Here is a 26,963-nt window from a genome sequence, read left to right as displayed (position 1 = left end):
TAGGTAGAGGCTCCTTCCCTGAGCTCCACGGCCCCATGTGCCTTCACAAGGCTTTGTCACACAGGTTGCTTTTGTCACTGTCCCCCCCCCCCCCGACTGTGAGTTCTGTGGCGGTAGAATCTATGCATCTTGCTCCACCCCACGTCCCCATTTCCCAGCAGAGGGCCTGTCACATAGCAGGTGCTCAGTAAATATTTAATGAGTTAAATGTTTCCATTTTAACGATTAGACCACTGAGGCACAGAGAGGTTTAGCACCTTGTCCTGATCACTCAGCCAGGCCCCAGAGAAGCTCTAGAGGAAAGGGCCACTTGGGCATGGTCGGATTGGACTGGGGTCAAAGGCAGAGTTGGAGTTTCCTGGAGGAGGGAGAAGGAAAGATCAGAGGCTATGCAGGCAATTTTCTTCTCTGCTCCCAGTGATGTCTGTGTGTCCAGGTCCCTCCGTCTGACCACCAACCCCTGGTCCCATTTCACAGATGATAAAAGTGACTCCCAGAGGAGGGCAGAGCTTACTCAAGATCAATAGTGGACCGCAGTCTAATGTTTCCCAGAGCTGAAGCCCCCCCACTCCCCCACCTCCTCCCACCTGCATCCTAGAGGAGCAGGAGTGAGGGGGGCCACCCCAGAGGGAGGCCAGTGGGCCCTGCTTGAGCCAGGGCGGGGGGGTGGGAGGCGCGGGTTCTTGGGCTGGCCTTGCCACTTACCCGTGCATAAGCCCCTTAAAGTCTTTGGGCCTCAGTTTCCCCATCTGGACGACAAGGGGGCTGGGCTTGGTGGCTTCAGCCTCCCCCTTTCCCCAATGAGGACAGGGCTGCGGGAGCTGGTGAGTAAGAATACAGGCTCCTGAGTCCAAAAGGCATAGCTGAGTCCTGGTTCCAGCATTTATTGCTGAATGATCTTGCTCAGTCCCTTCACCCCCTGAGCCTTCATTTCATGGTCTGTAAAAAAAAAAAAGAATAATAGCATTTTTTTTTTTTGAGGATTAAATGAGCTAATGTAGGGGAGTCCCTGATAACAATGCCAGGCACAGCATCCCCAGCAAAATGAGTTCATAATATTAATTAAGGGATGCTGCCCTCTGGAGGCCAAGTGGAGGAACAACAGGCGAGGAGAGCCCGACCCGCTGCCCGGGCCAGGCTGGAACCCGCGTCCCCAGCGGGCGACCATTGTCCAGGTGGGGAGAGCGCGGCTGGGCGCCGGTCACTCGGTGTGCGCCTCCACCCACTGGCAGAGGCGACGGGCGTAGCGAGTTGGGCTGACGGTGGAGAAGGTCCGGCCTGGATAGCGCAGCGTCTTCCACAGGTGCTCCAGCCGCTTGCGGAGCCCATAGACTGTGGCGAGGTCCACGAGGCCCAGGAAATAGCGTTGCTCTGGCCCGTCCAGGATGTGTAGGGCGTTGGGGGCGTCGGGCAGCAGCCGGCGGTTCTGGGCTTCTGGCTCCTCCAGGCTCTGTACCCCTCGCATAGACCTGGGGGCAGACAGGAGGGTGAGGTTACCACCTCCTCCAGGGAGCCCCAGCCTATGGACCCTGTCAGCATGGCCATGCTGCCCCTGGGTCATTCTCACACCTCCCGTGTGCCCGGACCTGTGATGTCAGATAAACTGGGCGGCTGAGTGAAGTGCAGTTGACGGTCTAAAGCTGAGCTGTTCATTATGCAGCCACCAGCCAGCCATATGTGGCCACTGAGCACTTAAATGTGGCCAGTCCCAAATGAGATGCGCAGTTAGTATAAAATACATACTGGATTTCCAAAACAGTATGAGAAAAAGAATGTAAAATATCTCATAAATGTTTATATTGATTAGATGATGAAATGATAAAAGTTTGGATGTACGAAGTAAGTGAAATATGTTATTAAAATTATTTTTACCTATTTCTTTTTTACTTTTTAAAATGAGGCTACTAGAAAATTTAAAACTACATGTGTGGCTCACATTAAATTTCTACTGGGTAGCGCTGGTCTAGAGCATTTGGGTCACACAGACTCTGGCTCTGCACTTATGTGCCACATCACTTTGGGTAAGTCCCATGTTTGGGTACTTCCTAAACTGCTGTTTGGGGTCGTCCAACCCTGGAAGTTTCAGGGTGGCAGAGTTGAAACCTTGCAGACAAAGTCCAACCTGAGTTTGCAGATGGTGTGTCTTTTTGCCTCAAATTGTATTCCAAATCAGAAGATGCCTCTGGCTGGGCCCCCAATCCCAACCAGAAGCAGGCTCAGTTCCCTAACATTGTCCTCTTGTGATGGTGGGAGTTTGGGAGTGGGGGTCGCGGGGTGGGTGGGTCGCTGAGGGCTTTATCCCTGCCCTGCCCAGGTCTTGGGGGAAAAAAGCCAATCAAAGAAAGCCCCACCCAGGCACCAACCAATCAGAACCGAGTGGTCTGGGAGCCAGGACAGAGTGCTGGTACTCTCTGCAGTGCCAGGGTTAACCTGGGGGTGGTGGGTTCTGAATGAGGGGCTGGGAACTGGGTGGGGGTGGGGCTGTAGCTGTGACCATTTACCAGGCAGCATGGAGAAACAACCATCGTAGGCAAACTTGGGTTTACTTGCTGAATGACGGCTGTAATCTGAGCACCATCTGGGGGTAGAGGGCAAGGGAGAAGCTGACCTAGGTTGGATGGGCAGACTTGGTGGATTCTGTGCCCCATGGCAGGCATTCCACCATCTGGTCAGGATGTGCCCACCAAGCCATTACCTTGGGTTGTGCCCAAGACTCACCCATCCCAAGGTCTTCCTCCAAAGGGTGGGGATGGGGGCTAGGTGAGTGGACATCATTTTTCACTTGTCTTGTCCACCCACTGGATCAATGAACTTATTTCCTTGAAGTGCCTGTCTTAATCCCTGAGTAATTCGGTTCAACCACAGATGTGGGCCTTGGAGGACTGAAATCCAAGTAACTAACCAAGTACTAACATGAATCCTCAAAAGTCATTCTACAACTTCACTTCCTCTCTCTGAGGCTCAGTTTCCACATCTCTAAAATGGGAACGAGCCCATCCTCTCAATGAGGCTCATAGTCAGCATGCAAGGATTGGCTGCATGCAAGAGGAAGGCAACAAGATGATGGTGCCAAGTGGTGATGACTTTGGGGTCCTCAAAGTGAAATGACCGAGTTAAGGGGCAAGGGCTCTTTCTAAGGCAAAAATTAAATAGTTCTGAAACCTTTAATGGCTCCACATCTCCTTCTGGAAAATGGGCAGATTCTTCAAAAGCACAACTGGATCTCACCTGGTCTTTCCTCTGCTGTGATCCATCTGTGCCTGCTACCCCTGCCGGCCAGACTTCTCCAGCCCTCCAGCCTACACACACACACACACACACACACACACACACACACACACACACACGTACACACATACACACAAACACTGCACTTTCCAGTCTTCAAGCCTTTGCCTGTGCTGTTCCCCCACTACACCATCTGTCTTTTCCATGTTCTCATCACCTCATTCTTGCTGTTGCCTCTGGGGGGCCCACCTGGCTGTGCGGAAGATGAGGCTACTGCCTGGGCCCCGCTCATCCTCATGGAGACGCTGAAAGGCCATCAGGAGGCTGTAATCCAGCACGTTGAGCTCCCGGAGGAAGGCGGTGTCCAGTTCCATCTGGCGGAGGAGCCAGCTCCGCTGGGGCCCTGCCGGAGCATCAGTGCCCCCACCTGAGTGCTCGTTGAGTGCCAGGCAAGTTTCTGAGGGCTCCGCACACATCTGCCCCAGAAGGGCAGATGTCATTACTGTCCCATTTCACAGATGAGGAAACTCATCTGTAATTTGCCTTGGTCACCTAGCTAGAAAGCTGTGGAGTTAGGATTCTCTGCCTGACTCCAGAATCTGGGCTCTTAAAGACTCAGGCAGAGAGGAGTGCCAGGGACACCCTTCTAACTTCACTCTAAATGGAGGAAGAGCAGGCAGTGACCGCCCCCGTGGCTCACCCAGGTTGATGGTCTTGCCCTGAAAGTTGAGGTCTTTCAGCACCAGGACAAAGGGGCTGCCCTCAGGGGCGGGCTCCACCCAGCGGCTCACCTCGCAGCCCTTGATGTCATACCTGGGAAATGAGGGGTGGGGGAGACAGAATTCAACCTTATAGAGACTTGAGACATACAGGGAACTCACAAGGTAATAAGAAACAAGAGCTTCCACTGGGTGACTGTCCAGATTCTCAGCACAACCCCAGTCCGTTATTGTCCCCATGTTAGAGATGAAGAAAAAGCCTCAGAGAGGTTTTTTGTTTTGTTTTGTTTTTAATTTGCCCAAGACCACACAGTGAGTAAAAGGGCAGAGCAGGGATTCCAACTCAGGCCCTTGAACGTCCAGTCCAGCCTTTACCCCTGCCTGTGACTGCCTCTTGGCACCTTGTCATCCCTGGGGTATCCCAGACAGAGGGGCCCAACCCTAGACGCAGCACCAGAGGGCATGAGTGAAGTCCGCGGCCCTGGGAGAGCACCAGAGTGGAGCTCGGAGGCAGAGGCAGGGCTAGGAGGCTCAGAGGGCCACCTGCAATCAGAGGCTAGTTTGAATCCCTGCTCCTCACGTAGTAGCTGTGTGGCTTTCCCCTCCTCAGCTTCTCTTCGACAAAATGGGGATGATTAAGACAGCTACCCCTCAAGAGTTGTTCTGGGAATAAGGATGGTGATGAATGCAAATGGCTCACACAGCGCCCATGGCATACTGAGTGCTCAAGAGATGCTGGTCGTGGGAATCACTGTCTCCGACCCGTCAGGAGATCTTGGTAACGTCCCTGCGCCTCAGTTTCGCTGTCTGTCTAGTGAGTGTGGGTGCTTCAGGTGGCACATTCCGGGTGGGGCCGGGAGGCCGACTCACCTCTCGGAGATGCGGCCGGTGGGATAGAAGACGCTCTGCATGATGATGAAGTATTTCTGGAGACGGGGGTAGGGAGTGAGGGAGGACAGGATCTCACCCTCCCCCCGCCCCCTCCGGCCCGGCCCCCTCGCCTCGGCCTCACCCACCTTCTTTCCCCGGGCCACCCGCAGACTGTGCACCCCTGGAAAGGGAGAGGGCGTCAGGCAGAGAGAGGCCCCAAACTCGGCAACGCCGGGTGCATCCTGCCCCAGTTCCAGGCCACGCCTCCTTCTCGCGATCCGCCGCTTCCCGAGCCTCCAGGCCACGCCCCCATACCCCTTCCCCAGCTTGGGGTAGTGTCCCAAGTCGACCCGCTTCTAAACTTAGCCCCAAAGATGCCGTGTCCCCCAGGCCTAGCCCTGCCCATATATCCTCCTCCCGGGACTATTCAATCCCAACCTCGCCCCCTTTGGGCCCCGCCCGAGGTCTTGGCCCCGCCCACAGACCCCCGCCCTCCTACGTTGCTGTCTAGGACCCGCCCCCCCACTGAGCTCTGCCCCCAGCCGGCCCCGCCTCCTGTCCAGTCCCCTCCACCCTGCTCGGGCTCAGGTCCCCTACAGCCCCCGTCCTGAAACCGCCCACTCCCTGACCCCCTCCCCTTCTCGCTCTCTCTCTTCACCCCTCCCCTCGCCCCGCAGTCCCGGGTCCCTGGCCGGTCATACCCAGCAACCGCGCAAGCAGCGAGTGTGGGTGCCGCTGCAGGTGCTGCACGTAGCGGGGCAGGTGGGCGAGCAGCGCCCGCACCTCCCGGCGCCGCAGGGTCTTCAGGAAGAAGCGCTGGTCGTGGCTGGGGGGCGGGACGGAGAGGTCACTGACCAGGTGGGGCAGGAGCCGCCTCCCCACCGCCCCTCTCGCCTCCTGCCCTCGCCCTCAGTCTCTCCTCCTCCATCTGACCTCTATCTGGCCCTGACCCAACCTGACCTGGCCATTCTGTCTCTCTCCTCAAGAGCCCCCCTCCACCCCGGACACCTCTCCCACCCCTTCCCCACCCCAGCCGCCAGCTCACGACAGGAAGAAGCTGGCCTTGCTCTTGGAGGTGCTGAGGAACTGCAGGTAGGGGCCGCCGGGACCCAGCGCAGCCTGATAGTCCTCCTCTGCCAGCCCTAGGGAGCGCCGCAGTCGGGCGAAGGCGGGGCCAGCCAGGGTGCCCAGCTCGAAGCCCTGCGGAAAGGAAGAGCAGCCCCAAGAGTGTCCCTGGGGCCCAGGTGTGTGCAGTCGGCTCTGGCGCGGGAGGGTCAGGGTAAGCACACCCTTCCTGCAAAGCCCCGGGGCAAGCCATCATTCCCACTGCACAGATGGGGAAACTGAGGAGAAGAGCAGAACACACCCCCTCCCATGCAGCACTCTTGGGCTTTCTACCTCGTGAACCTGGGTCAGGACCTCAGAGAAATCCTCCTCCGTGGGCAGCCCCTGTAGCAAGGAGCAGAGGGGCTCAGGGCAAGTCTCAACCCCCCGGTGCCAGCCCAGGGTCTCCAAGCATCCTGTACCTGGCCTCACCCCCGTTCCCCCCAATTTGATTCCTCCAGCCAGTGGGGACCACTCTGGGTGTGCCTGAGTTGGGCAGATAGACTGCCAGCCCTCCCAGAGCTGGAGGGAGGAGGAGAGTAACCCAAGGCAGGTCCTAGGTGTGTCTCATTCACTGCTGGGTCCCCAGCACCAGTCTCTGAGTTAGAGCCTGACACATGTGCCCAGACACACGTTGGCCAAAGTGTTGCCAGATGCCCTCCCAGTCGAAGGGGATGGCCTAGAAGCCTAGGACTGTCTGACTCAGCCTGGGAGAAGCAGGATCAGAGAAAGCTTCCTGGAGGAGGTGCCCCCTAAGCTGAAATCTCAAGGGTAGTGGAGAGGAGGAGCAGGGTGCTCATAGGAGCGGGAACAGCATTGGGGGCCACCAGGAAGGGAAGGAGAGCCTGAGTGACTGAAGCGAGTAAGGATGGACTGGGAAGGAGGCTGGACAGTCGGCCCTTGGGGTTGAGCCAGCAGGACCGTGAGGCCAGGCTGAGTATTGGGGAGCCATGGAAGATTTTCAGCAGGTGATGAGATTTAGAGGACTCCTACTCTCTCCCTGGACCTCCAGGTCCCTGTGCTAGGACCTGGCTCCCAGGATGTGGTCACACTGTGCACACGTATGCACACACACAAACAACACACATGCTCACCCGGGCCGTCCAGCTGCTGAGCTTGCAGTGGGCGACCCTTTCTGCTGAGCCAGCCTGGCCCCAGCCTGAGCTCCAGGGAGGATGGGCTGGGCTGGTGGGGTGGGGGCGGGGTCCCTTCTCAACCACACACCCTGGCAGAACCGGGAGGGCCAAAGAGACCAAGGAGTACAATCCCTCCCACCCATTACACAGAGGTGACACTGAAGCCCAAAGAGAGGCAGAGACCCACCTAGATCACACAGCAACCACCCGGGTCAGGGGGTTCCTCGCACTCCCCACACACCCTGGGCTTTCTGGCTTCCTGGCCTCAGCCCCCGCCCCAGAATGTCCCTCCCTCCCTGCACCAAGCCCCTGCCTTCCTCTCCTTCTACCTAGCCCGCTCTGTTTCCCAGCCCTGCAATATTAGCAGGACAGGGCATCAGCCTGGTCTTGCTGTAGGTGCTGTGGAGGTGCACGGGACAGACTGGCCACTCACCGTGGGTGGGTGGTCCATGGACACTTGAGTGGCAGCCCACAGCCCTGCCTGCATCATACACGTCAGCTGGTGCAGCTCATGCCCTGGGCCAATCTCAAACAGGCCTAAGCGAGACTGCTTGTCTCGTAGACGCCAGAGGAGGCCACGGCGGCCAGAGCTCGAGGTGGCAGCTCTGTGTCCAGCCTCTGGGGAGGGGGCCAGGACCTGGGGTGGGAGGCACCAGAAGCAATGAGCCTGAGGCAGCAAGCATCCCACAGGGGAGAGACCCTCGTCTGATCCCACGTCCACTGCTTGTCAGCTCACCCCTCATCCCTCTCTGCCTCAGTTTCCTCAGTTGTAAAATGCAGATAAGGCTGGTACCCACCTCACTGGGTGTTGTGAGGGGACAGTACCTGGAATGCAGTCAGCACCCAAAATAGTGATGGTTATTATCAGTAGGTAGAGCATTTGTTCTGCACCCTCTCACTAGCTTAGGTAAATCACCTAACCTTTCTGCACCTCGTTTTCTCATCTGTAAAATGAGAACTACAATAACTCCTTCGTGGCAGGTATTAACTGTTGTTACTGTTGAGTTTGAGCATCCTGCACAGGAACTCCTTATAGTAGGAGCTGTGATGTCAGTGATTCAGTCATCTATTCCACTCGTCTATGCCGAGTTCCTCCAGGCCAGCGCGGAGGGTCAGCACGAAGCTGAGATCATAGCTGCTGACCCCTTAGCATTGGGCACCCACCAAGTGCCCAGCACTGTCTGAGAGCTTGACCTCCTAACAGCCCTATGAAGGAGAAGCTTTTATCATTGTCTCCATTTTCCCGATGAGGAAACTGAGGAAGTTCTCGGGGGATACCCGCCGGACTCCCCGCTTCAGACCTGCGGCCCCATGTGGGGCGTGTCCCAGTCCCGCCCAGTGCAGGACCCCTTCTGGGCTTGGATGGGGGTGTGTTCGCCGTGCACGGGGCGGGGAGGCCCTGCCCCTGCCCTCCAACCCTTTCCTTTCCTGTCCTCTCTCGGGTCTCTGCACCTACCTCGCGGGGCCCCGGGCTCGGCGCGGCCATCGCCCCCGCAGCAGCTTCCCCGGGCTCTGGCCGCGTCCCCCGCTGCCGGGCCGCCCCGCTGCAGGAGCCAGGCCCCGCCCCTGCTTCTGGACCGACCAATCGCGTGGTGCCGGTCACGGCTGCACCCAATCCGAGCGGGGGCGCGGGGGATCGCCTGCGGGTCCCGCCCCCGGGTCCCGCCCCCGGGGCTGCAGCACCCTTCGGACCGTGGTCCAGGGCGGGGCAGGGCCGCCGCGCGTTGGTTAGGGCCCCCACCGGGGGAAGACCCCACATTCCCTTCCTGGGGTGGAAGACTCAGGTCTCGGGGCGCTCGGGGAGGCGGGTAACCTAAATCCAGTCCCGCCCACCCACCCTGGCGTGAAATTCCCACCGACCGTATTTCGGGTGAGGAAACTAAGGTCCAGAGAGAGAAGTGACTACCTCCAGGTCACACAGGAAGTCAGGGGCGTGCGTTCATTCAACACTTATTTTGAACATTCACTATGGGCCAGGAGCAGTGTAGGCCGGGGTGGCGTGGGGGGGGGGGGGAGGCGGATTTTAGTGGTGAGTGAGAGGGAGGAACACAGCTGCCAGCGTGAGCTTTTAAAAGCATAAATCGCATGATGTCACTCGCACGCTCTAAGCCTCCAGTGGCTTCCCACGGCACTGGAACAAAGTCCAAACATCTCGGTGTGGCCCCAGGCCCACCTGCCCGCTCTCCAGCCCCATCTCAAATCACTGTCCCTGCACCCAGCACACGGTCACAGGGGATCCCTGCTGGCCCTTGGCCACCCAACTCTTTCACACCTCCAGGCTTTTGCAGGTGCTGTTCCCTCTGCCTGAAATCCTCCCCCACCTCCACCCTCGACTTGATTTGCTTTATTCCTTATCACCTTGCCCGACTCTAAGTGTCCCCTCCCTTCAGTCATGATCACATCGCTTTATTTTTCTTCATCACACTTAACACTGTCAGAGACTGTCTTGTTCATTTATTTGTTTATTATATCTCCCCTCCCCCACCCAGAGTGGGAGTGCCAGGAGGGCAGGAACCATGCCAGGCTCCTTCCCTGGCTCAGTACCTTGCACAAACCAGTGTCTGAGAAGTATATGCTGAACCAATGTGAGTAGGATGTGCAGAGAACCTCAGTGAGTCCCAGGAAATGAAAGGCCAGTGTGACTGGAGTGAGGAGAGCTCTAAGCGAGCATGCAGGCTCTTGTCGGCCGGCCATGGGAGGGAGAGGGACGGCAACCCAGAGAAGCATTGTAAGTGCGTGAGAAAGATTCTCCGAGGAAGAAAAAAAAAAAGCTCAGGGACTTCCCTGGCAGGCCAGTGGTAAAGAGTCTGCACTTCCACTGCAGGGGGTGCGTGTTCGATCCCTGGTTGGGGAAATAAGGTCCCGCATGCCGCGTGGTGCGGCCAAAAATTAAAAAAAGAAAAGATGCTCGGATGTTTTCAAAAGGCCACTGGTTGTAGTGCAGTCGGATTGGAGGGGGCCATTGTGGGCAGGGGAGAGCAGTGAGGAAGCCTTTGGTGATTTAGGGCAGGGGACGGTGACTTTGCATCTAGAAGGTGATGGGGGAAGGGGAGAAAAGGGGAGAATTGACAGGATTCGGGGTCATGTGGATGGGGGGGTGGAAGAGGAAAGCCAAGGTCAGTGATGTCTGCCAGGCTTCTGGCTGTGGGTCAGGGATGCAGGGTGATGATGCCAAGGCAGGGCACGAGGGGAGAGCCAGATTTGTGCGGGGGGAGAGTGAGGGAGTCTGAGAATTCAGATCATGACAGGATGAATTTGAGGTGTCACTACGACAGCCGATGAGGATGTCAGGTGGGCAGCTGGTGCATGTGCAGTACACTGGGGCTCAGAAGAAAGCTGGGCTGGAGGTGAGCCTGGGTAAGCATGAGGTCACCCAGAACAGCGTGGGGTGAAACAGCCTGTGATGAGTCCCGAGGAACCCACCCTCTCGTGGCAGAGGAGCATGAGTGCCAGAGAGAGCATAAAGTAGGAGAATGGGTCATCCAGCGTCTGAGGGTGTACCCAGGGGGGAGGTCACTGGCCAAATGTGGCAGAGGGGTCAAGGAAATGTGCTTTGGATTTAAAGACTGGATGTCACAGGTGGTCTGAGTGCAGCCCCCCTGGAATGCTGCCAAGCACAGCAGGGGTGAGGAAATGCAGGAAGCAGGTGCGGATACCCTTTTGGGAAGTTTGGCTGTGGAGGGGACAGCGCGGGAGAGACCCGGAGGGAATTACTGGGTTGATGGAGGGTCCCTTAAACGGAGCTTGTAACATGTTCATTTAACACTGGGGGACCTTGTTGAAAGGCAGAGGCTGTCCCCTTGAGAGGGATCATCAGACAGAGGCTCCTGCTATAGCAGTGGGAGCGGACAGGACCCAGAGTCCGGGTGGGCAGCTCTGCCTGAACTGGAAGATGGAGAGAGAAACAGGTAAGGACAGGGCAGGTGTGCCTGTAGTTGCTCTCTCTTCTCTGATGAGGGGGACACCTTTGCTAACTGGAGGAAGAATGAATGTCCAAGGTGTCAGGGGTGGAGGCCCACACTGTGAACGGGAGAGCTGGCTGCCCAGTGGGGCATGGCGGGATTGCCAGGGACTAAGGCTGGGCCTGTGCCAGTTAACCTGAACACAGTGGAACCAGCCCTGCTCTGGCTCGTAACAGCCCTCTGCTCAGAGCCACGCTAAGCTGGGCTGCTGGGTACAAGAGACAGATGACAGGCTTGTGTTTTCGGGGACTAGCCTGAGGGTCCTTAAAATACCAGTGCCAGCTGGCTAGGCTGGCACGGGGGAGACCTGGTAGAGGCTGATGTGGCGTCTGGCAGATTGCTGTGCCTCCACAGACTCCTCAGCCATCAGCTGCGCCAGGCCAGACCCGTATCGGTCCCGGTCCCGGTCCCGGTCCCTGCTTTATCCTGTGTCCAGCACACAGATGATGCAGGAGGCACCTGAGGGCACCGACTGCACAAACCAGGGTCTCCTGACCTGAGACCAACGCAGAGGCCAGCTCCCAGCCCCTCTCCAGCCCCTGGGCGGCCCAGTCCCCTGGTCAGGGATGGCACTGAGACAAACACACCATCAACGTTTATTGTTCAGCTCTCCCCAACAGGCCAGCACCGAGGCTGGGGGGCTGGGCCTCCATGAGAAGCGGTCAATCCAGGGGCCCCCCCGTGTGGCCACCCTAATGTGCTCTGGGGCCTGTCAGGCCTCCCCCTAGGCTTTCCAGGTCCAGAAGTCCTTGTGGGGTCTGGGGTATGTCAGACCTGGGAAAGCTGCCTTTGTGGAGGAGCAGGACATGGGGGGAGAGGTCACGTGATGCCCCAGAACCTGCCAAGTCCAGCAACAGCATGTGACATGAGGGAAACTGAGGCAAGAGTGTAGAAGCCAGAGGAAAAAGCGACAGGGAGTCTGAAAAGTGAGGTGGGGAGGACCAGCATTTTCCAGGCCCTGAACCTGAAGAGGGTGAGAGGGAGACTTCCAGGGACCCCCTCCCTTCTGGCTTCTGGAAGGGTGAGCAGGGCCTCTGGTCAGTCAGGGGTGAGTCCTGAACAGCTCCATCCCACGAGGGTGTCTGCAGGGTTGCCAGGCTTGAGGGGCCCTCAGTGCCTGGACGGGTCCTCTGGGCCCCCACCCTTGGTCTGCCCTGGAGAAGAAGCAGAGAAGGGGCCGGCAGCCTCATCCCTGCTGGGCCTTCACTGAGCCTTTTTGGTCACCTTCTGATTCTTCAGCATCACGTAGGTGATGAACACACCTGGAATATACAGACCAGAAAGGTCAGGTAAGAAAGCTCAGGGCTGCTGGGAGGCCAGAGCAGGACACAGCATGGGAGAGTGACCCACACAGGGGGCCAAGCACCTACCCAACCACACTCCAGGCCACCTGGTCATCTCCCCAGTTGTTCATCAAGCCACACATCCACCCATTCATTCAAAAAACATCAGCCGGGTGCCTACCACAGGCAATTTGCTGAGTTTAGCGCTTCCAATTCTACAGGGAATAAGATCCACCCAACTATCCATCTACTCACCCCGTCAACCACCTATCCTCCTACCTCCCCACTGACCCACTCGGCATCCATCATCCACCCATCCCATCAGCCAGACACCTGACTGGTGATGCATCCAAACCACTTTCTTGAGCACCAACTCAGTGCCACAGCTTGTGCCGGGGGCTGAGTACATAGCAATGATAAAGCAACAGTCCTTGCCCCTTAAGAGGCCCACACACTAGACCCTGGGAGACAGAGAGGTGCAGGGATCTTGAACCGGGGTGACAAGGGGGTGAGAGGTGATGGAGGTGTGAGCAGAGTGATGGTGGTGGTGGACGGAGCAGGAAAAAGGGAGACATCCCATTAGAGTCCAGTGAGCCTGGGGCATCGGGAAGACTGACCTAAAGCCCTGAAGGATGAACAGGGAAACCCCAGGGGATGAGTTGGGGGCAAGGAGCCTCACGGAGATGTACAGCCAGTGACAAAGTGTAGCAGCATGTTCAGGGCTGGGAGAGGGTCACGGGGTCCCTCAGACACGCTGCCCAGGGTTGGGGGAACTTACCCACAAACAGGAGCAGCAGGAGGCCGGCAGCTAGTGGGATGGCAACGGCATAGGCTTGGGGCAGGAAGTACTTGTGGATGACATGCTGACTGTCGATGAATGGCTGGCATCGAGGGCAGAGCTCTGGTGAGCGTTCCTCGCCCTGCTCAGCTCCCCAAGCCCAAACATCCCACCTCCTCCGTCTCCGGGACTGACCCCATCAAAGCACTGAGACTGCATTTGCTTTTCTTTAAGATGATGGCATTTGGGGTGCCTTGGTTTGTTCCCTTCCTTCATTTATCTAACAGTTGTGTACGGGGCACTTGCCTGGTGCCTGCCCTAAGTTGGGGCTGGGGACCTGGCAGGGAACAGAAGACAAAGGACTTGCCCTAAGGCCCCCACAGCTTAGCAGGGGCAAAGGGTACATGAGGAATCCTCGAATGATTCCCAACCTGGGCTCCAAAGTCTTCTTTACTAACATTTTTCTCCAAGGGATACCAAGTTCTGCAAGATTTTGCCTTCCAAACACTACACTTTTAAAGCAGTAACCAGGAACTTTTCCCACAGGGAAAAGAAAAATCTTAAAGACTCTCACAAAATCCACTGGCACCTGTCATGCCCAGGGGCCCGCAGGATAACGAGATAACGACTAGAACTCCCATCAAAGGCAGCGCAAATCAAGGACAGGACTTTACAGTGTAGTGGTTAAGGGTTCCACCTTGGGCCTGAGGCTTCCCCCTGAGCTTCCGCTTCCTCGTGTATAAAGTGGGGGACACCGCTAGCATCTTCCTCATAGTGCTGTTCTGGAGCTTTCGTGAGGTATGCAGGTAAAGCACCTAGCACAGCACCTGTCACATGGCAGCTGCTTAAATGATGTTAGGAGTTGGCCTCAAGATCCAGGGATGGGAGGTGAGAGAGGGCGGGGCAGCACACATACCAAGAGAATCACCCAGACGGTGTAATAGGTGAAGATGATCAGGCTAACGGCGACGAGGCCGAGTCCCACCACCTGGTCTGTTCCCGTGGCCTGCAGAAAAGGGAGAACTCAACTGAGCCAGTGATGCTCCATTTAGGTGCACTAATGAAGGGGGGCGTTGCAGCCTGGTTACGCCCGTTCACTCAGCAGACGTATCAGACGGGGCGGACTAGGTCAATTTTAGGCCGGGAGACAGAGCGCCGGGCCAAGGCCTATCACCCGTACGACGGACTGGCGGGAGAGCGATGCCGGCTCTGAGTACTCAAGCCCCAGCTCCTGAGCAGACCCAGGACCCCACCCCCAGACGCCCCCGTTTCCCGCACTCGGCCCCAAACTCACCATTTCCCCAGCGCTGCGGGCACTGGGGCAGCAAGCCTCACCCGGTTCCGGATCCGGGCCCTTCTGGCCTTGGGCCGCGGGGCACGCCGGGAGTCGTAGTCCTGAGGCCGGTCCAGGACCCCGTAGCCCTAGACAGACAGGCACCGCCTCCCCTTTGCATGTCGGGAAATGTAGTTTCTCAAGGGCATTGTGGGCCGCGTTCCCGAATCTCTAGGGAATGGGACAGAGCGGGGGCGGGGAGGAACTCAGTCTGTCTGGCATTTGTGGTCTCAGTCCTGTCGAACTCTCCCGAGAACAAAAGCCCGTCTCTCGATGTCCCAGAGTCCCATAGCCAGAGCGGGATGGGGGTGGGTGGTCGGAAGTCCCATATTTCCGATGGAGATAATGAGGCTCAGAGAGGGGCGCGCTCTTGCAGGAGATCACAATCTGAGTCAGTGGTGTAGCCGACTTCAGAACCCGAGGGCACTACTTCCTGGTCCCGAGGCCCTAACTTGTCTGTTGAGGGTAGGGTGCAGAAGAAGTTCACCGACCGGCCTGGGGTGGGAGGAGGGGTTGGCTGGGGCCCCCAGGGATGGGGAGGATTTCGACTGGCTGTGAGAGGGCACCCCCTTACCATGCCAGGCTTCCCTGGCGACCCTTCGGGTGTCCTCTCTTCACTGCGTGAATGAGGCTAGGGTGACCCTCCCTTCCTTCACCGTCTGCCTCTCGGGCCCTGGGTGTCCCGCAGCCCAGACAGGTCTTCGGACTGGGCTGGTGTGCAGGCCCCTCCCTAGGCTTGGAGGCCAGATCATCTTCGATGTCTCCTCCAGCTCCGAGGTCCGGAACACTGTCTCCTCACAGCTCATGGGGCTGGCTGCTTCTCCCGCATCAGGTCTCACTGGGATGCCACACATCCCAGGGAAGTGACCTTCACAGCTGGGCAGGGTTCCCTCCTCTGCGCTCCATAGCCCCAAGTGTGGCTCCAGGATGACACTTATCACTGCGTTTTAATTAGCTGATTTACTTGTTGATCTGGCCCACGTGACTGTGAGCTCCCTGAGATTAGCATCTGTGGTCACTGCTGTATCCCCAGTGCCCAGAGTGAGGCTTGGCACAAGTAAGAGCTTTGAATCAGTCAACCACCTTTAAAATTTCGGTGACTTCTGGAATGCTACAGAGGACAGCATGTGGAGACTCCAGGCCTCCTGAGGGGTTGTGTGGAGGCTCTCGGTGTGTTATCTTCACTGGGGGGGCCGGGGCACACAGAGATCGGGTCTGAACCGGGCATGACGTGCTCCTGCTGGCAGCATCTGTCTCCTTGGGTCGTCCAAGCCCATCACAAAGCTGAGAGGGACGTTTTTTCCCCCTACCACTTTGTATACTGATTTTTCACTAAGCATTACTGTGTTCCAAAGAAGCAACCTGTTTTTGGCCTACAGCCCAATTCCTTCCCTCTCTGTCTCAGGAGAATTTGAGCTCAGCCAGGAGCCACCTTTTCCCTCCCCAGGTGTGCACAGAACAGAGGAAGGGACTGAGAATCAGCCTCCAGGGTTTACAGGGGCCATGAGTGGGCATCAGCACTAAGAAAGGGTGGGGACAATGCGGTGCTGTGGCAGGGACAAGGCCTGGTAGTCTGATCCCTTCTGGCTTGTCCAAAGCCCTGAGGATTCCTGCCACTTCTGAGCTCATTAAAGGCCCAGGGTGACTTGCCTTTCCCAGAGCTTGGCTAAGTCAGCTCTTCTGAGTCAGGGGCAGAGAGTGAGGGGTGGTCCCGGCCTGGAGACGGTGCTGGCCTGTGGCTTTAGAGAGGCTGGGGAAACGCTCGGCACCTCCCGGGGTCTAGCTCCCTAGGAAGGCCTGTATACCCACTTTCTCATTTGATTCACAACCCCATTTGCAGCTGAGAAAACTGAGGCACAGTTGTTTGTCCTCAGGCATGCCTGTTAGAGGCTACCTGACTCTGGGGAGGTTAGAACTTGGGCTCTGAGGTCAGAGCTGCCACCTAGTAGGTGTGAGACTGGCAAGAAACTGCCCTCCTGGGCATCGGTTTCCTCCCCAGGAATCTGGAGTAATAACAGTGGTGGTAATTGTGATAACTACAGTCAGGACTTTGAGAACCCTGGCCACCAACATCTCCCCCACCCCCAGCATGTCACCTTATACATCCTGCTTCCTTCTGATGCCGTCTGTGACCCCGACTTCAACTCAGTGAAACAAACAACAGCCAACATGCCATAACAAACAAAAACTGCAACATTTAATTTTTTCCCCCCAAAACCAAGACACTGACACTAGGCTGATTTCCCTTTACAATGTTATTTTCTACAACAGAAGCTGGGACAGAGATACAAACACAGCCCACTGAATCAGGGGGTGGTGGTGTTATAACATTCTGTTAGAAAGGAGGGGTGTTAAAAAAAAAAAAAAAGACCTCCCCTCCCCCCATCTCCCTGCTCACCTCCCTAAAGAGAGGAAGCCATGGACATTCTCCGTCCTGGCAGATCATGCCATGTGGTCAGTTTGTGGGGTGACCAGAAAAAAAAAAAAACAAAAAAAACCTAAAAATATTGTAGACCTTTATTTCTTTTCTTTAAATCTCCTAGTAAAAACGTTAAACTGTCTTTCAAGAAGATTCCAAACTGGCATTGCATAGACCAATTCCCTTCCAAAAATATCTCTAATATACTTTCTATCTCTCTCTCTATATATAGGATTTTAAGTCCGGAGCTGTGGGCACCTAATGGGAATTCACTGAGCTTGAGGCAACCAGAGGGCCGAAGAAGGAGCTCCCACATGGGGATGAGGCCAGGACTCCAGGCCTCCGGCTCCAGCCAGCATTAATTTGGTTGTGGCCGAATTCTGTTAGTCCAATTACCCTGGCCCAGGGCCTAGCGTGGGAGGGTGTGGCAGGCTCTGTCTCCTTCTGGGTGACTGTCAAGTTCAGACCTCGCCTAGGTTGGGGCTAGGGTTCTGGTTTGGGGAATTCTCCCCAACAGCACCAAAGCCAGCTATTTTATGTCTAAAGCCCCAGAACTTTGAATCAGACCCCAAATACACCCTGAATGCATCTCCTCACTGGGCTGAGGTCATGAAGACACAGAAGGGAAGGACAGCATTCCCCCATCTTCTGGGGGGTCACTTCAACTGGAGACAGTGCGGCCAGCTCCCTTTTAAAGTGCCAGGTGTCTGTGGGGCAGGAAGGGACCCGCAGAGCTGACCAGAGCCTTCTCCAGCCAGAGCAAATGCTCCGTCCTGCCTCAGCAGGCACCTTCTAACATTCATTTTCTAAAAGTTAGGTAATTAAAAACAACAACAAAATTCCTAGAAATGCTCTGGCCCCAACGCCAGGAGGTTCCAAGACCAAGACTCCAATTCTTGCCAGTGGGGCAGAAGCGCAAGGACCCCTCCCAGCCTGGGGAGGAGACACCCCCATCTGCACCCCACCCAGATCCCCAGCCCTGCTGGGACCCAGCCAGCGGGTAGGGAGAGAACAGAACCACCTCCCCTCGCCTCGGGGAGGAGAAAAATACCAAACTGTGAACTCTAAAAAAGAAAAGAAAAAGAAAGGAAGGAAGGAAAAAAGAGGAAAAAAAGAGGAAAGAAAAGGAAAAAGGAATAGGGCTAAGTAAACACCAGCCTGCTGGGTTTATACAAAATGAGTGAAATTTAAGAGTGGCAGGGGGGGTCTGTCCAGGGACTGGCTGGCAGTCAGAACCCACCTTCAAGCAAGTAAGGAGGACTAGGGCGGGGAAAGTGCTGAGAGCAGAGGATTTAGGGAGGGGCGGGGGCGGGGGCAGGGCCAGACTGCCCCCCCGCTGGGAAAACCCCATTAATGGACCCCACCTCACCCTTGCCCAGAGAGGGGATGCTTTCAGAGGATGGCTGAGGCTTTTCTGGCCAGGAAGCCAGCTCCAGGCCAGTCCAGTCACAGCCCACCTGCGTCTCCAGCACTGGCCCCGGCCTGGGCCAGCTGACCCTGAGGGGAGAGAAAGGGTGCTTTGCCTGCCCAGCCCAGCCCAGCCCAGCCAGGCCACTGAGCTCCAAGGGCTTGGGAGGCACCTGCCCTGGCCTCCTACTGGAAGCCAGCTGCTCAGGACCCAGTCCCGGGCAGAGGGGAACCACCGTCCACGCTCACACCTTTCTCGAAACGGGGCTCGGGCCTGAGCTGGAGCTAACTGGAGGGGGGAGGGGCAGTGCCACGTTCCAGCCGGGCTGCTAGGGCTGGGCTGCTGACTGCACAGCAGGCAGCGCCCAGGAATCCTTGGGAAGGGCTCAGAGCACGGGCAGGTGAGGGCCAGGGCGCTGTGCTGGAGACAAGCGTGTGCAAAGTGCAGGCTGCCAGGGCAGCAGGAGAACATTCATTGCGGGGGGGAGGTGGGGTCTCAATCTGGAGTGTGGGTGGGGTTTGAGGTCTTGGTTCCCAGGAGGAGGCCGCCAGCAGGTCCCCCGGGACACAGGGAAGGGACGGTTGAAGCACTGAGCAGTCTGAGGGCCATGGTGGCAGGATTCCACGGGTGGACTGGCCCCCCAAGGGCAAGGGAGCAATGGAGCAAGGCCCTGCCAGGGCCACTGGCTGGGCCAGTGCTCCTGGAGTGAGCAGGGACACAGGACAAGAGGCCCCTCAGCCACAGGCATCCCTGCATGTGCAGGAGTTGCTGCATGTCCTCGCTGAGGGGCCAGGTGGGTGTCCAGAGGGGCAGTCCCCGCCGTGTTTGTCTGGCCCACCTGCTTCACGGGCCCATGTGTCCTGCCCTCTAGTGGTTCAGAGGAGAATATTCACAGTGGTGCCCGGGGCCCTGGCGGGCCATGAGCGTCCCAGCAATGATGGGAGGTCAATGGAATGATGCTTTGGGGCTGGAGTGCACGGAGCAGGCACAGATGAAATGCGGCACGGATGGTGATCCGAAGGGGAAGGTCCCTTGTGGAATGACTTGCGTCTGGACGCCTGTGAAGGCAGGGCCCTTCTCCAGCCTGGATGCCCGCTCCTCAATGGCTTTCAATCACGACTGGCTCATAGACCCCAGAGGAGACCCTGCGGGGAGAGACAGGTCAGCTTGTCATCCTTGATGGTCCTTTGGGCCAGGGGCCAGGCCCTTGGGAGTACTTCACAAGCAGGCCCCATTTTGCAGAGAAAGAAACTGAGGCTCAGAGAAGTTGAATCACTTGCCCAGGGCAACACAGATGTTAAGTATCGGAGTCTGTAGGAGTGCAGAGATGGCACAGACCATGCCCCAAGCCCTCCTGGGCACCAGCAGCTCTCACGCTGGGGTGTGCTGCGCCCATCCTCACGACAACTCTGGCAGGGAGGGTCTGCAGCTAGCCTCACTTGACAGGTGAAGAAACTGAGGCTCAGAGGGATTATGAGGCTTGCTAAAAGCGCAGTAGAAGGTTGGGGAGCTTGATTGGCTCTTCTCCCCACCGAGGGAGGCCAGAGCCACCCCTGGGATTGTGGACATTCAGGGCTCAGCATACAGCTCTGCAATGACCTTGCTGCCACATAGATTGGTTCTTCCCGTCCTGCATCTCAGTTTCCTCATCCTCAGAGGGGGCTAGAGAGGGATGTCACAAAGCCCCAAAGAAGTGCCCTCTGTTTTCTTCTTGCCCACCTCACCCGGGGCAGCTGAGGCGGCCATGGACAAATGGCAGTTGCAATTTCAAGCCTCAGCCAGTAGGGGTCAGCAGAGCAGCACCAGAGGGGAGGTCTGGAGGCCCTGCATGGCCCAGCCAAGCCCCCTTCTCGCTCCGGCCGGAGATGTTAAATGGGCACTTTCCCATCTGGCCCACAAGAACCAGGGGAAAAGGCTTCAGCACAACCCCGCAGGTGGGAAGCTCCAACACTCACTCATTCGTTCATTCATTCAGTGAGCCAGGCACACAGAAAGCATGCTGTAAGTGAATGATCATGAGAGGGCACTCTATAAAACTGTAGAGTTCAAGTCCAAGTTCGATCCTACCACCTCCTCGTCTCTGAACATCACGCAGCAGAAATCTGTGTTGCTCACTGCCGTATCCCCAGCACCTAGGGATAGCTCAGTACCTGGTGTGTAGCTGGTGTGCAATAAATATTTGTTCAATAAATAAACAAGTCATCATCATCATTTTTTAGGAGTTCCCAGATCCAGGAGGAAGGGAAATAAAAGTAGAATCCAAAATAAAGATGTATTAAGCCCCTGCTATGTGCCAAGCCTTGTGCTAGGCACTTACCAAGGTTCCTCAGAACCCCCAAAACCAAACCCAGGGCCTTTGTCCCAGGTTTCCAGGTAAGGTGGTGTGGTCCACATCATTTGACAGATGGGGAAACTGAGGCTCAGAGAGAAGTGACTGGTCCAAGGTCACACTGACAAGAGCTGGCATTCAAAGCTAGGTCAGTGGGCTGCAGAGGCCATATGCTCTCACCACTATGCCCCAGAGCCACACTCGTGACCCACCCAGAACCTTCAGCCCTACCTGTTGGCCAGCTGGATGCCACTCAGGGTGGTGGAGCCATCGCGGCTCACGAACAGCCGGAGGTTGCTGTCTGTGGGGACACAGGGAAGGATGGGGGCTGAGCGGGGCGGCGCCACCAGGGAGCCCCTGGGCATCGTCCCTGGCCCGCCGGCGCGGGCAGCTCACCCTCAGTATTGCTGCCGTCCGTGAAGTCCTGGCTCTGCATGATCTTCTCCACGATGTCGTCAGCGTCAATCCGCGTGTCATCCACCCACGTCGGGTGGCTCTCCACGGAGTCCTTCTTCCTCCTGGGGCGGGGCGGGGCAGAGTCACAACAGTCAGGGCAGCAACAGGCACGACGACGACAGGACCAAGCACCCGCAGCACTCAGGAGGCTCAAAGTGCACGTGAGAGCTGGTCCAGACTGTATTCATTTAACCCTCACATCAAACCCTACGTGCGGATGCTGCTACGACCTGGTTTTACAGAGGAGGCCACGGAGGCCCTGAGAGGTTAAGTACCAGCCTCTGAGAGGCTGCAGAGCAAGGGAGCAGGCGGGGACAGAGCGGACACTAAACCGCACGCAGCAAGCGCTCACTGAGCATGCGTGCCAGGCCGGGGCGCCGCGCCTGTGAGCGTCAGCTGGTTGAATAGCCACGCCCACGCCGCTGCGGCGGGGGCCCCCTTGTCCCCGTTACAGGTAGAGAAGCAGACGCTCAGGGAGCCACCGGCGGGGTCTGCTCTCCAGGGGCACCTATGGTGAGACTTACCGAAACGAGCGGTCCGACAGATGTGGGGGCCGGGGTGGCCGCGGCGGCTTCTCGGGGGGCCGGTGCTCACGCTCGCTGCCCTCGGGACCCTCCACAGCTATGCTGAGGCCGCCCGAGGCGCTGCTGCTGGTGGACGTGTTCCGGCGGTGCGTCAGGTCCGAGAGGCTGGAGGAGCGCGAGTGCTCGGTGCTGTAGCCTGGGGGGCGGTCGGGGACGTTGATTACCGGGAGCCGGGGAAGGTGGAAGGCCAGGGGCAAGGGGCCGGGCGGGCACTCACCAGAGATCTTGGACTGCTGGCTGGCGTAGCTGGAGTTGCGGGAGTGGCCGGAGTGGAACACCTCCTCGGGGCTGGAGAGGTTCTGGTCCGGCTCCTCTGGCACCCCTGGAAGCCGGGTAGGGGCAGGGGTTACCAGTGTGCCCGCCCTCGCCCTTGCTCCTCCTCTCACTGAGTGTGGCGGGGGGGTGGAGAGCACATTATGTATTTCCATTTAAGAGACTGAAAAGCTGAGGTCCAGGGGAGCAGCAACCTGCCCCGAGCCGCAGGTCACCACTCGAACCCAGGATCATTCGTTCATTCCACAAATATCTGTTGGGGACATCCTCCACGCCGGGCGCTCTACTGGGTGCTGGGAACAGGAGACGTGGTGTCACAGGCACCAATGGTGGGAAAGAAGAATGTTGAACAAAAATGACCCACGATCAACCACAACTGGCGAATGGTGCAGAGCAGGGAGCGTATGGGGGGGGGGTCTGACCCAGTCTGGAATCAGGGAAGGCTTCTCTGAGGAGGTGGCCTTAATGCGAAACCTTCAGGATGCGTGGAAGGGAGCAAGCCAGATAAGGCATCAGGGACAGGGCCTTCCAGACAGAGGGAACAGCATAAGCAAAGGCCCTGAGGCTTGAATGGGCTTGGGTCTGTGTAGCTGGAGTGGAGTGAATAAGGGGGTGCGGGAGGCGGGGAACACACTTTCGGGCAGTGACAGCAGGAGATTCCAGGGAACCAGGCGGGGTCTGCCCAGGGCTCCATGAGTAACCCCCACCCCGACCAGTCCTCCTGGTCAACACAGGAAGCAAGGACTCATCCATCCTCTCTTCGGAGATGAGCACACCCAGGCCATAGGATGGACCCCAGGCCTGCCTGTGTCCCCACCCAAAGCCACATGGCTTTTCAAGTCAGCAGGTTCTCCGCATCTGAGGGGTTGCAGAAGAGGGAGAGCGAGAGGCAGAAAACCAGCTATAGAGGCTTGTGGGGGCTCAAATCCCACCCCCCGTGGGAGAGGCACCTCTTCTACTTTGCACAAAAGGCTCCATATTTGCTGGAGTGGCCTGGTCCCCAGATCTCTCCTCTGGGGACCCCCACCCTGAAGCTGGAGAGAGCAATGGAGCTGGGGAGCCCCCATTCCTGCATGCAGCCCCCAGGCTGAGGCAGCTAAGAAGCCCAGCTTTCTGCTCTGGGCCCCACTAGGCTGGGTGTGCAGGAAAAACGGGAGTGGAGGGAAGCTGGCCCTTGGGGTCAGAGGGTCCCTCACTGCTCCCATCCCCCGGGGGCAGAATCACCCAGCAAACAGGGCCTGAGGCCCTGTGCCCTAATTGCTCTTGCGGCACAAATTAGGGCCGCCGCGTGCCGCCTTGCTTACTGATCAGCTAAGGGGCAGTCCTCCTCCCAGCTCTGAGCTCACCCCCAGGGAAGGGGTGCAGAGGCCAAGGCTCATGCTCGGAGGGGCGTGCTTCACCCCGCACAGCACTCAGGGTTGCGGGGTGGTGCAGGCTGGAGCCTTCTCTCCTGGTATCACCTCCCCCTCTTAATTGCCACGCTGATTCCTCTGGGGATTCAAGCTCATTTGCATTTTTCATAATATTAGTAATAATGATAATTTAACAAAACACGTGCTGGGAAATACAGAGGACGTACTATGTGCCGGGCAAGGCACGCACGTACGTTTGCTCAGTTCATCCCCAGAGCAACCCAAGATGTGATTGCTACTGCTGATCCCATTTTGCAGAGGAGGACGCTGAGACCTGGAGAGGCAAAACGGCCAGTCAAGGTCACGCAGCAAGTCGCAGAGCAAGAGCTCACGGGACATCCCTCTGCCAGGAACACTGCACACCACACCCCAGATTCAGCTCAAATGACACCCTTTCAGGGAGCTTTCCCCAGTCATCCCCAGGCGGACACCTTCTGTGTCTCTCTGACATCTCTCGTCACAGGTGTAGGTGGACATGCATTTGACATATTTATTGTCTCATTGACACCTGTCTCTCCTGCTAGGCCAGGGACCCGGTTAGTCTCGGTCCAGGGCGCTGCTGTGATCCTGGGGCCACGCACAGAGCCCGGATCACAGGAGGGGCTCAGACGCCTGCCTAATGGAAGCATGGGTGGGTGAATGCCATCCCACTAGCCTTCTCTTCTCAGCAAGCATCCCCCTTGGGACCTAGGGATATGGGGAGGTAAAAGCCTTCGGCCATGGGAGGGGTAGGGAGGGCAGGTGAGGAACAGTACCTGAGCTGAGGATGGTGGGCCGGGCCTTGGGGGGCCGGGACCCTGTCAGGGAGTTGGTGCCACTGCCACCGCTGCTGGTCCCGCCACCCTTACACGTCAGCTGCAGGGAGGAATCCTGGCCTGGGATGGAGATTGACTTGGCAGTGGACGGCGGCCTTGGGAAGACAGACGGGTGTGACCGGAGTGCCCCACTTTGGGGTCAGAGAAGACAGGGGAACCCAAGAGCCTGGAGGAGGGGACAGTCCCTTGTCCCCCCTCCCCGTGTCCAGGACAGAGCCCCCACCCCTCAGGCACCCTGCACCAGCACTCACGTCTTGAAGCAGGGGTCTCCAGAGAGCAGGAACATTCCAATGGTGACCTGTGCAAAAGCCGGAGAAATCAGCCACGCCCCATCCACCCCCCAGCCCAGGCGCCCAGCCTTCCTGTGGCCTCCCTGCTCTGGCTTCAGATGGGCTTGGACTCTGATCCTATCTCTGTCCCTTGCTGGCCCTGGCGAAGCCACCAAACTTCAGTGAAGCCCAGTTTCCTCGTGCAGAGGACAAAACTGATTATAACGCCTACCTTGTGGAATAGTGGAGAGGATGCTGGGCACCTGGCACGGGGTGAGTGAGGAGGGAAAGTCAGCTACTGTCATTGCAAAACTACAGATAGACTGTGAGGCCCTCGAGGGAGGAGCCGCAGACACTCTCCATCCTCTGTGCCCCTCGCAGCCCTCAGAGCGGGTGAGCAGGTGGGAGGGAGGCTCTCGATGCCTACGCAGTGGGGAGGGGTTCACAGATTCCAACACAGAGGGCAGGGGCTTGTGAAAGTTTGTTGAATAAAGTAAAGCAAGAAGCCATTAGAAATGTAACATCCACTCGGGCAAAGATTTTGGCAATGGTCTAAACAAGGCAAGGTTTGGGTCCCCAAATCTGGGCTGGGACGGAGTGACAGGCAGAGGGGTGATGGGGTGGGAAAGAGGTGCTCAGATCACAGGGACACCTCTGACAAAAATGGTGACCGCTGGGGTGAGGCTTTGTTTTTAATGGATTGTTTCACATGGCCATGATAGCAACCTACAAAGTACATGATGGCCCCAGGCTGTAGACGAGGGAACTGAGACTCAGACTCAGGGGAAGGGACTGCTCAAGGCCCTGCAGACAGGATGTGGGGGAGATGGCCTTGAACTGGAGGCCACCTGCCCCTGGGGCCCCCTCGATCTGGCCTGAGGATGCACTGGGCCACTGGAGCGAGGCTGGAAGGGCTTGGCTCTCACAGCAACTAGCCTGGACCTTTTCAGGTGCCTCTGGTTTCTTCGGCAAAAGGCCCAGGAGGCCCCAGAGCCCTTGCCTGCCACCTCTTGCCCGGCTCTGCCAGGCATAACATGCTCCCGCTGGGTCAGCTCGCAGAGGTGTGGTTACAACAAGACTGTTTTCTCAGCCAGGTGGAAGGGTGTGGGGACGAGGAAGAGAGGCATGCTGGCAGCGGATGCCCAGATATCTCTGTCCCAAGAGGCCAAAGCGGCAGCTGCCTGGGGGGAGGGTGACGCCCCGGCTGGGCCCTCTGAACAGCCGGCCGGGTCTGCCAGGTCCGGGCACGGCAGGCCATCTGCTCACTGATGCTCTGGGAGCTCAGGCTGCCTCATGACGTGTGGGGCAGTGGTTGGGAGCTGGACCGCAGGGTCACGCGCCAGCTCTGCTTGTGACCCCAGGCGGATGATCTAACCTCTGTGCCTCAGCCCCCTGCGGTGCAAAACTGGGGCCAATGATAGATACCACACCCCACGGGGCTGTTGTCAGACACCACGAGATAAGGGGTGGTAAGCACTCAGCCATGCTGAGCTCACCGAAAGTGCTCACCAAAGCGTTAAAGAGACTATTGGGTCCACCCCTGACCCCCGATTATGGATGGGGAAACTGAGGCCAGTGCCTGAGCCAGGGCTTCGATGGTGGCTTCCTGACCCCAGGGCCCACGTCTTTCCCAGTGTCTCTCACTGCCTGTCTGGGGTGAGAACCTGTATTCTTAACAACCGTTCGGGGGACTCTGACACGGAGCACGTTTGCCCCCGCCCCTTGCTGGGAAGGGGCGGATGGGGCAGCGGAGCCCTGGTACCTTGAGGATGGAGTTGTCCTGTCGGGTGTTCTTCGTGTCATATCCCTCCAGCAGGCAGCAGCGCACTGTGGAGCCCGAGCCTGCAAACTCCGCCAGGTTCAAGTCGGCAAAGCCCAGCTGTGGGGACAGAGGAGAGGGTGGGAGGCTGAGGGGAGTGCGGGCGCATGGCTGGCAGCCCAAGGGTTAGCTTGGCAAGGTGGGATGGGGAGGGGAGGCAGAGCCCTCGGGCCCGCCCCACGGCCCAGAATGCCTGTTGCATAACCGGCACCCAAGGACAGAGGCCCGGGCTGGCGGCTCCAACGTGGCAAAGCCAGGAGCTCACATCCCTGAGCTGCACAAAGCGCCCTTTGTGCCATGTCCCAGCGTGCACCAGGGCAGCGCCCGAGATGAAAGGACATTGTTGTCTGTGACACAGACGCATTGTTCCCTGGGAAACAAGGCCGTGCTGTGGGAGCCACCAGGCCAGCGGACAGGAGGGGAGGGAAGGCCCGTGGGAACTTGGCGTTGGGCTGGGAGGGTGGAGGGCACTGCAGGGTGAGCAGGAGACCCTGGCGGGAGCTGGAGTGAGGGGCTGGTGGGAACTCCCAGCTGCTCCTGCGATGCAGAAGGGAGCAAGGGATGCGGAGGGAAGCGAGAAAGTGTGAGAACATGGTGTATGAGCTGAGAAGGCCTCCTGGGTGGAAGCCAAGTCTGCCAGACCTGGAGGTTGAGGTTGGGGGGATGCTGGGCTTGGCGACTTGGAAGACGAACCAGGCCAATCAGGGACATTTATTGAGCACCTGCTGCATGCAAGTCTCTACTGCAGAGCTTAGGGCACATGCTT

At 57.9% G+C, this 26,963-nt stretch overlaps 3 protein-coding genes across 3 annotated transcripts in view; all 3 read right to left on the bottom strand.

The window, feature by feature from the left end:
- Window positions 1–931: 931 nt before the first annotated feature.
- PIP5KL1 (phosphatidylinositol-4-phosphate 5-kinase like 1) lies at window positions 932–8,577 on the bottom strand. The gene is made up of 10 exons (XM_068553154.1): window positions 8,514–8,577; window positions 7,491–7,694; window positions 6,216–6,266; window positions 5,863–6,017; window positions 5,519–5,643; window positions 4,964–4,998; window positions 4,818–4,873; window positions 3,929–4,041; window positions 3,478–3,631; window positions 932–1,469 (listed from the first exon to the last, which is right to left on the bottom strand). Exons 1-10 carry the CDS (start codon window positions 8,541–8,543, stop codon window positions 1,202–1,204), a joined length of 1,191 nt encoding a protein of 396 aa, XP_068409255.1. The 5' UTR covers window positions 8,544–8,577; the 3' UTR covers window positions 932–1,201.
- Window positions 8,578–11,599: 3,022 nt separating this feature from the next.
- DPM2 (dolichyl-phosphate mannosyltransferase subunit 2, regulatory) lies at window positions 11,600–14,443 on the bottom strand. Its single transcript, XM_068553353.1, has 4 exons — window positions 14,375–14,443; window positions 13,997–14,086; window positions 13,081–13,183; window positions 11,600–12,281 (listed from the first exon to the last, which is right to left on the bottom strand). Exons 1-4 carry the CDS (start codon window positions 14,375–14,377, stop codon window positions 12,223–12,225), a joined length of 255 nt encoding a protein of 84 aa, XP_068409454.1. The 5' UTR covers window positions 14,378–14,443; the 3' UTR covers window positions 11,600–12,222.
- A 2,147-nt stretch (window positions 14,444–16,590) lies between these two features.
- The window catches only part of EEIG1 (estrogen-induced osteoclastogenesis regulator 1), a 37,010-nt gene continuing 26,637 nt past the window's right edge, over window positions 16,591–26,963 (bottom strand). The window contains exons 4-11 of the mRNA XM_068553077.1: window positions 26,141–26,257; window positions 24,361–24,407; window positions 24,050–24,204; window positions 21,827–21,931; window positions 21,550–21,745; window positions 20,966–21,087; window positions 20,801–20,870; window positions 16,591–19,385 (exon numbers count right to left, since the gene is read on the bottom strand). Coding sequence (XP_068409178.1) covers window positions 19,340–19,385; window positions 20,801–20,870; window positions 20,966–21,087; window positions 21,550–21,745; window positions 21,827–21,931; window positions 24,050–24,204; window positions 24,361–24,407; window positions 26,141–26,257 — 858 coding nt within the window. The 3' untranslated portion in view covers window positions 16,591–19,339. The remainder of the gene's footprint in view (window positions 19,386–20,800; window positions 20,871–20,965; window positions 21,088–21,549; window positions 21,746–21,826; window positions 21,932–24,049; window positions 24,205–24,360; window positions 24,408–26,140; window positions 26,258–26,963) is intronic.

This window comes from Eschrichtius robustus, chromosome 10 (genome assembly GCF_028021215.1).
Source record: "Eschrichtius robustus isolate mEscRob2 chromosome 10, mEscRob2.pri, whole genome shotgun sequence".
Classification (NCBI taxonomy): Eukaryota; Metazoa; Chordata; class Mammalia; order Artiodactyla; family Eschrichtiidae; genus Eschrichtius; species Eschrichtius robustus.
This window is presented reverse-complemented; position numbering and strand designations above follow the sequence as displayed.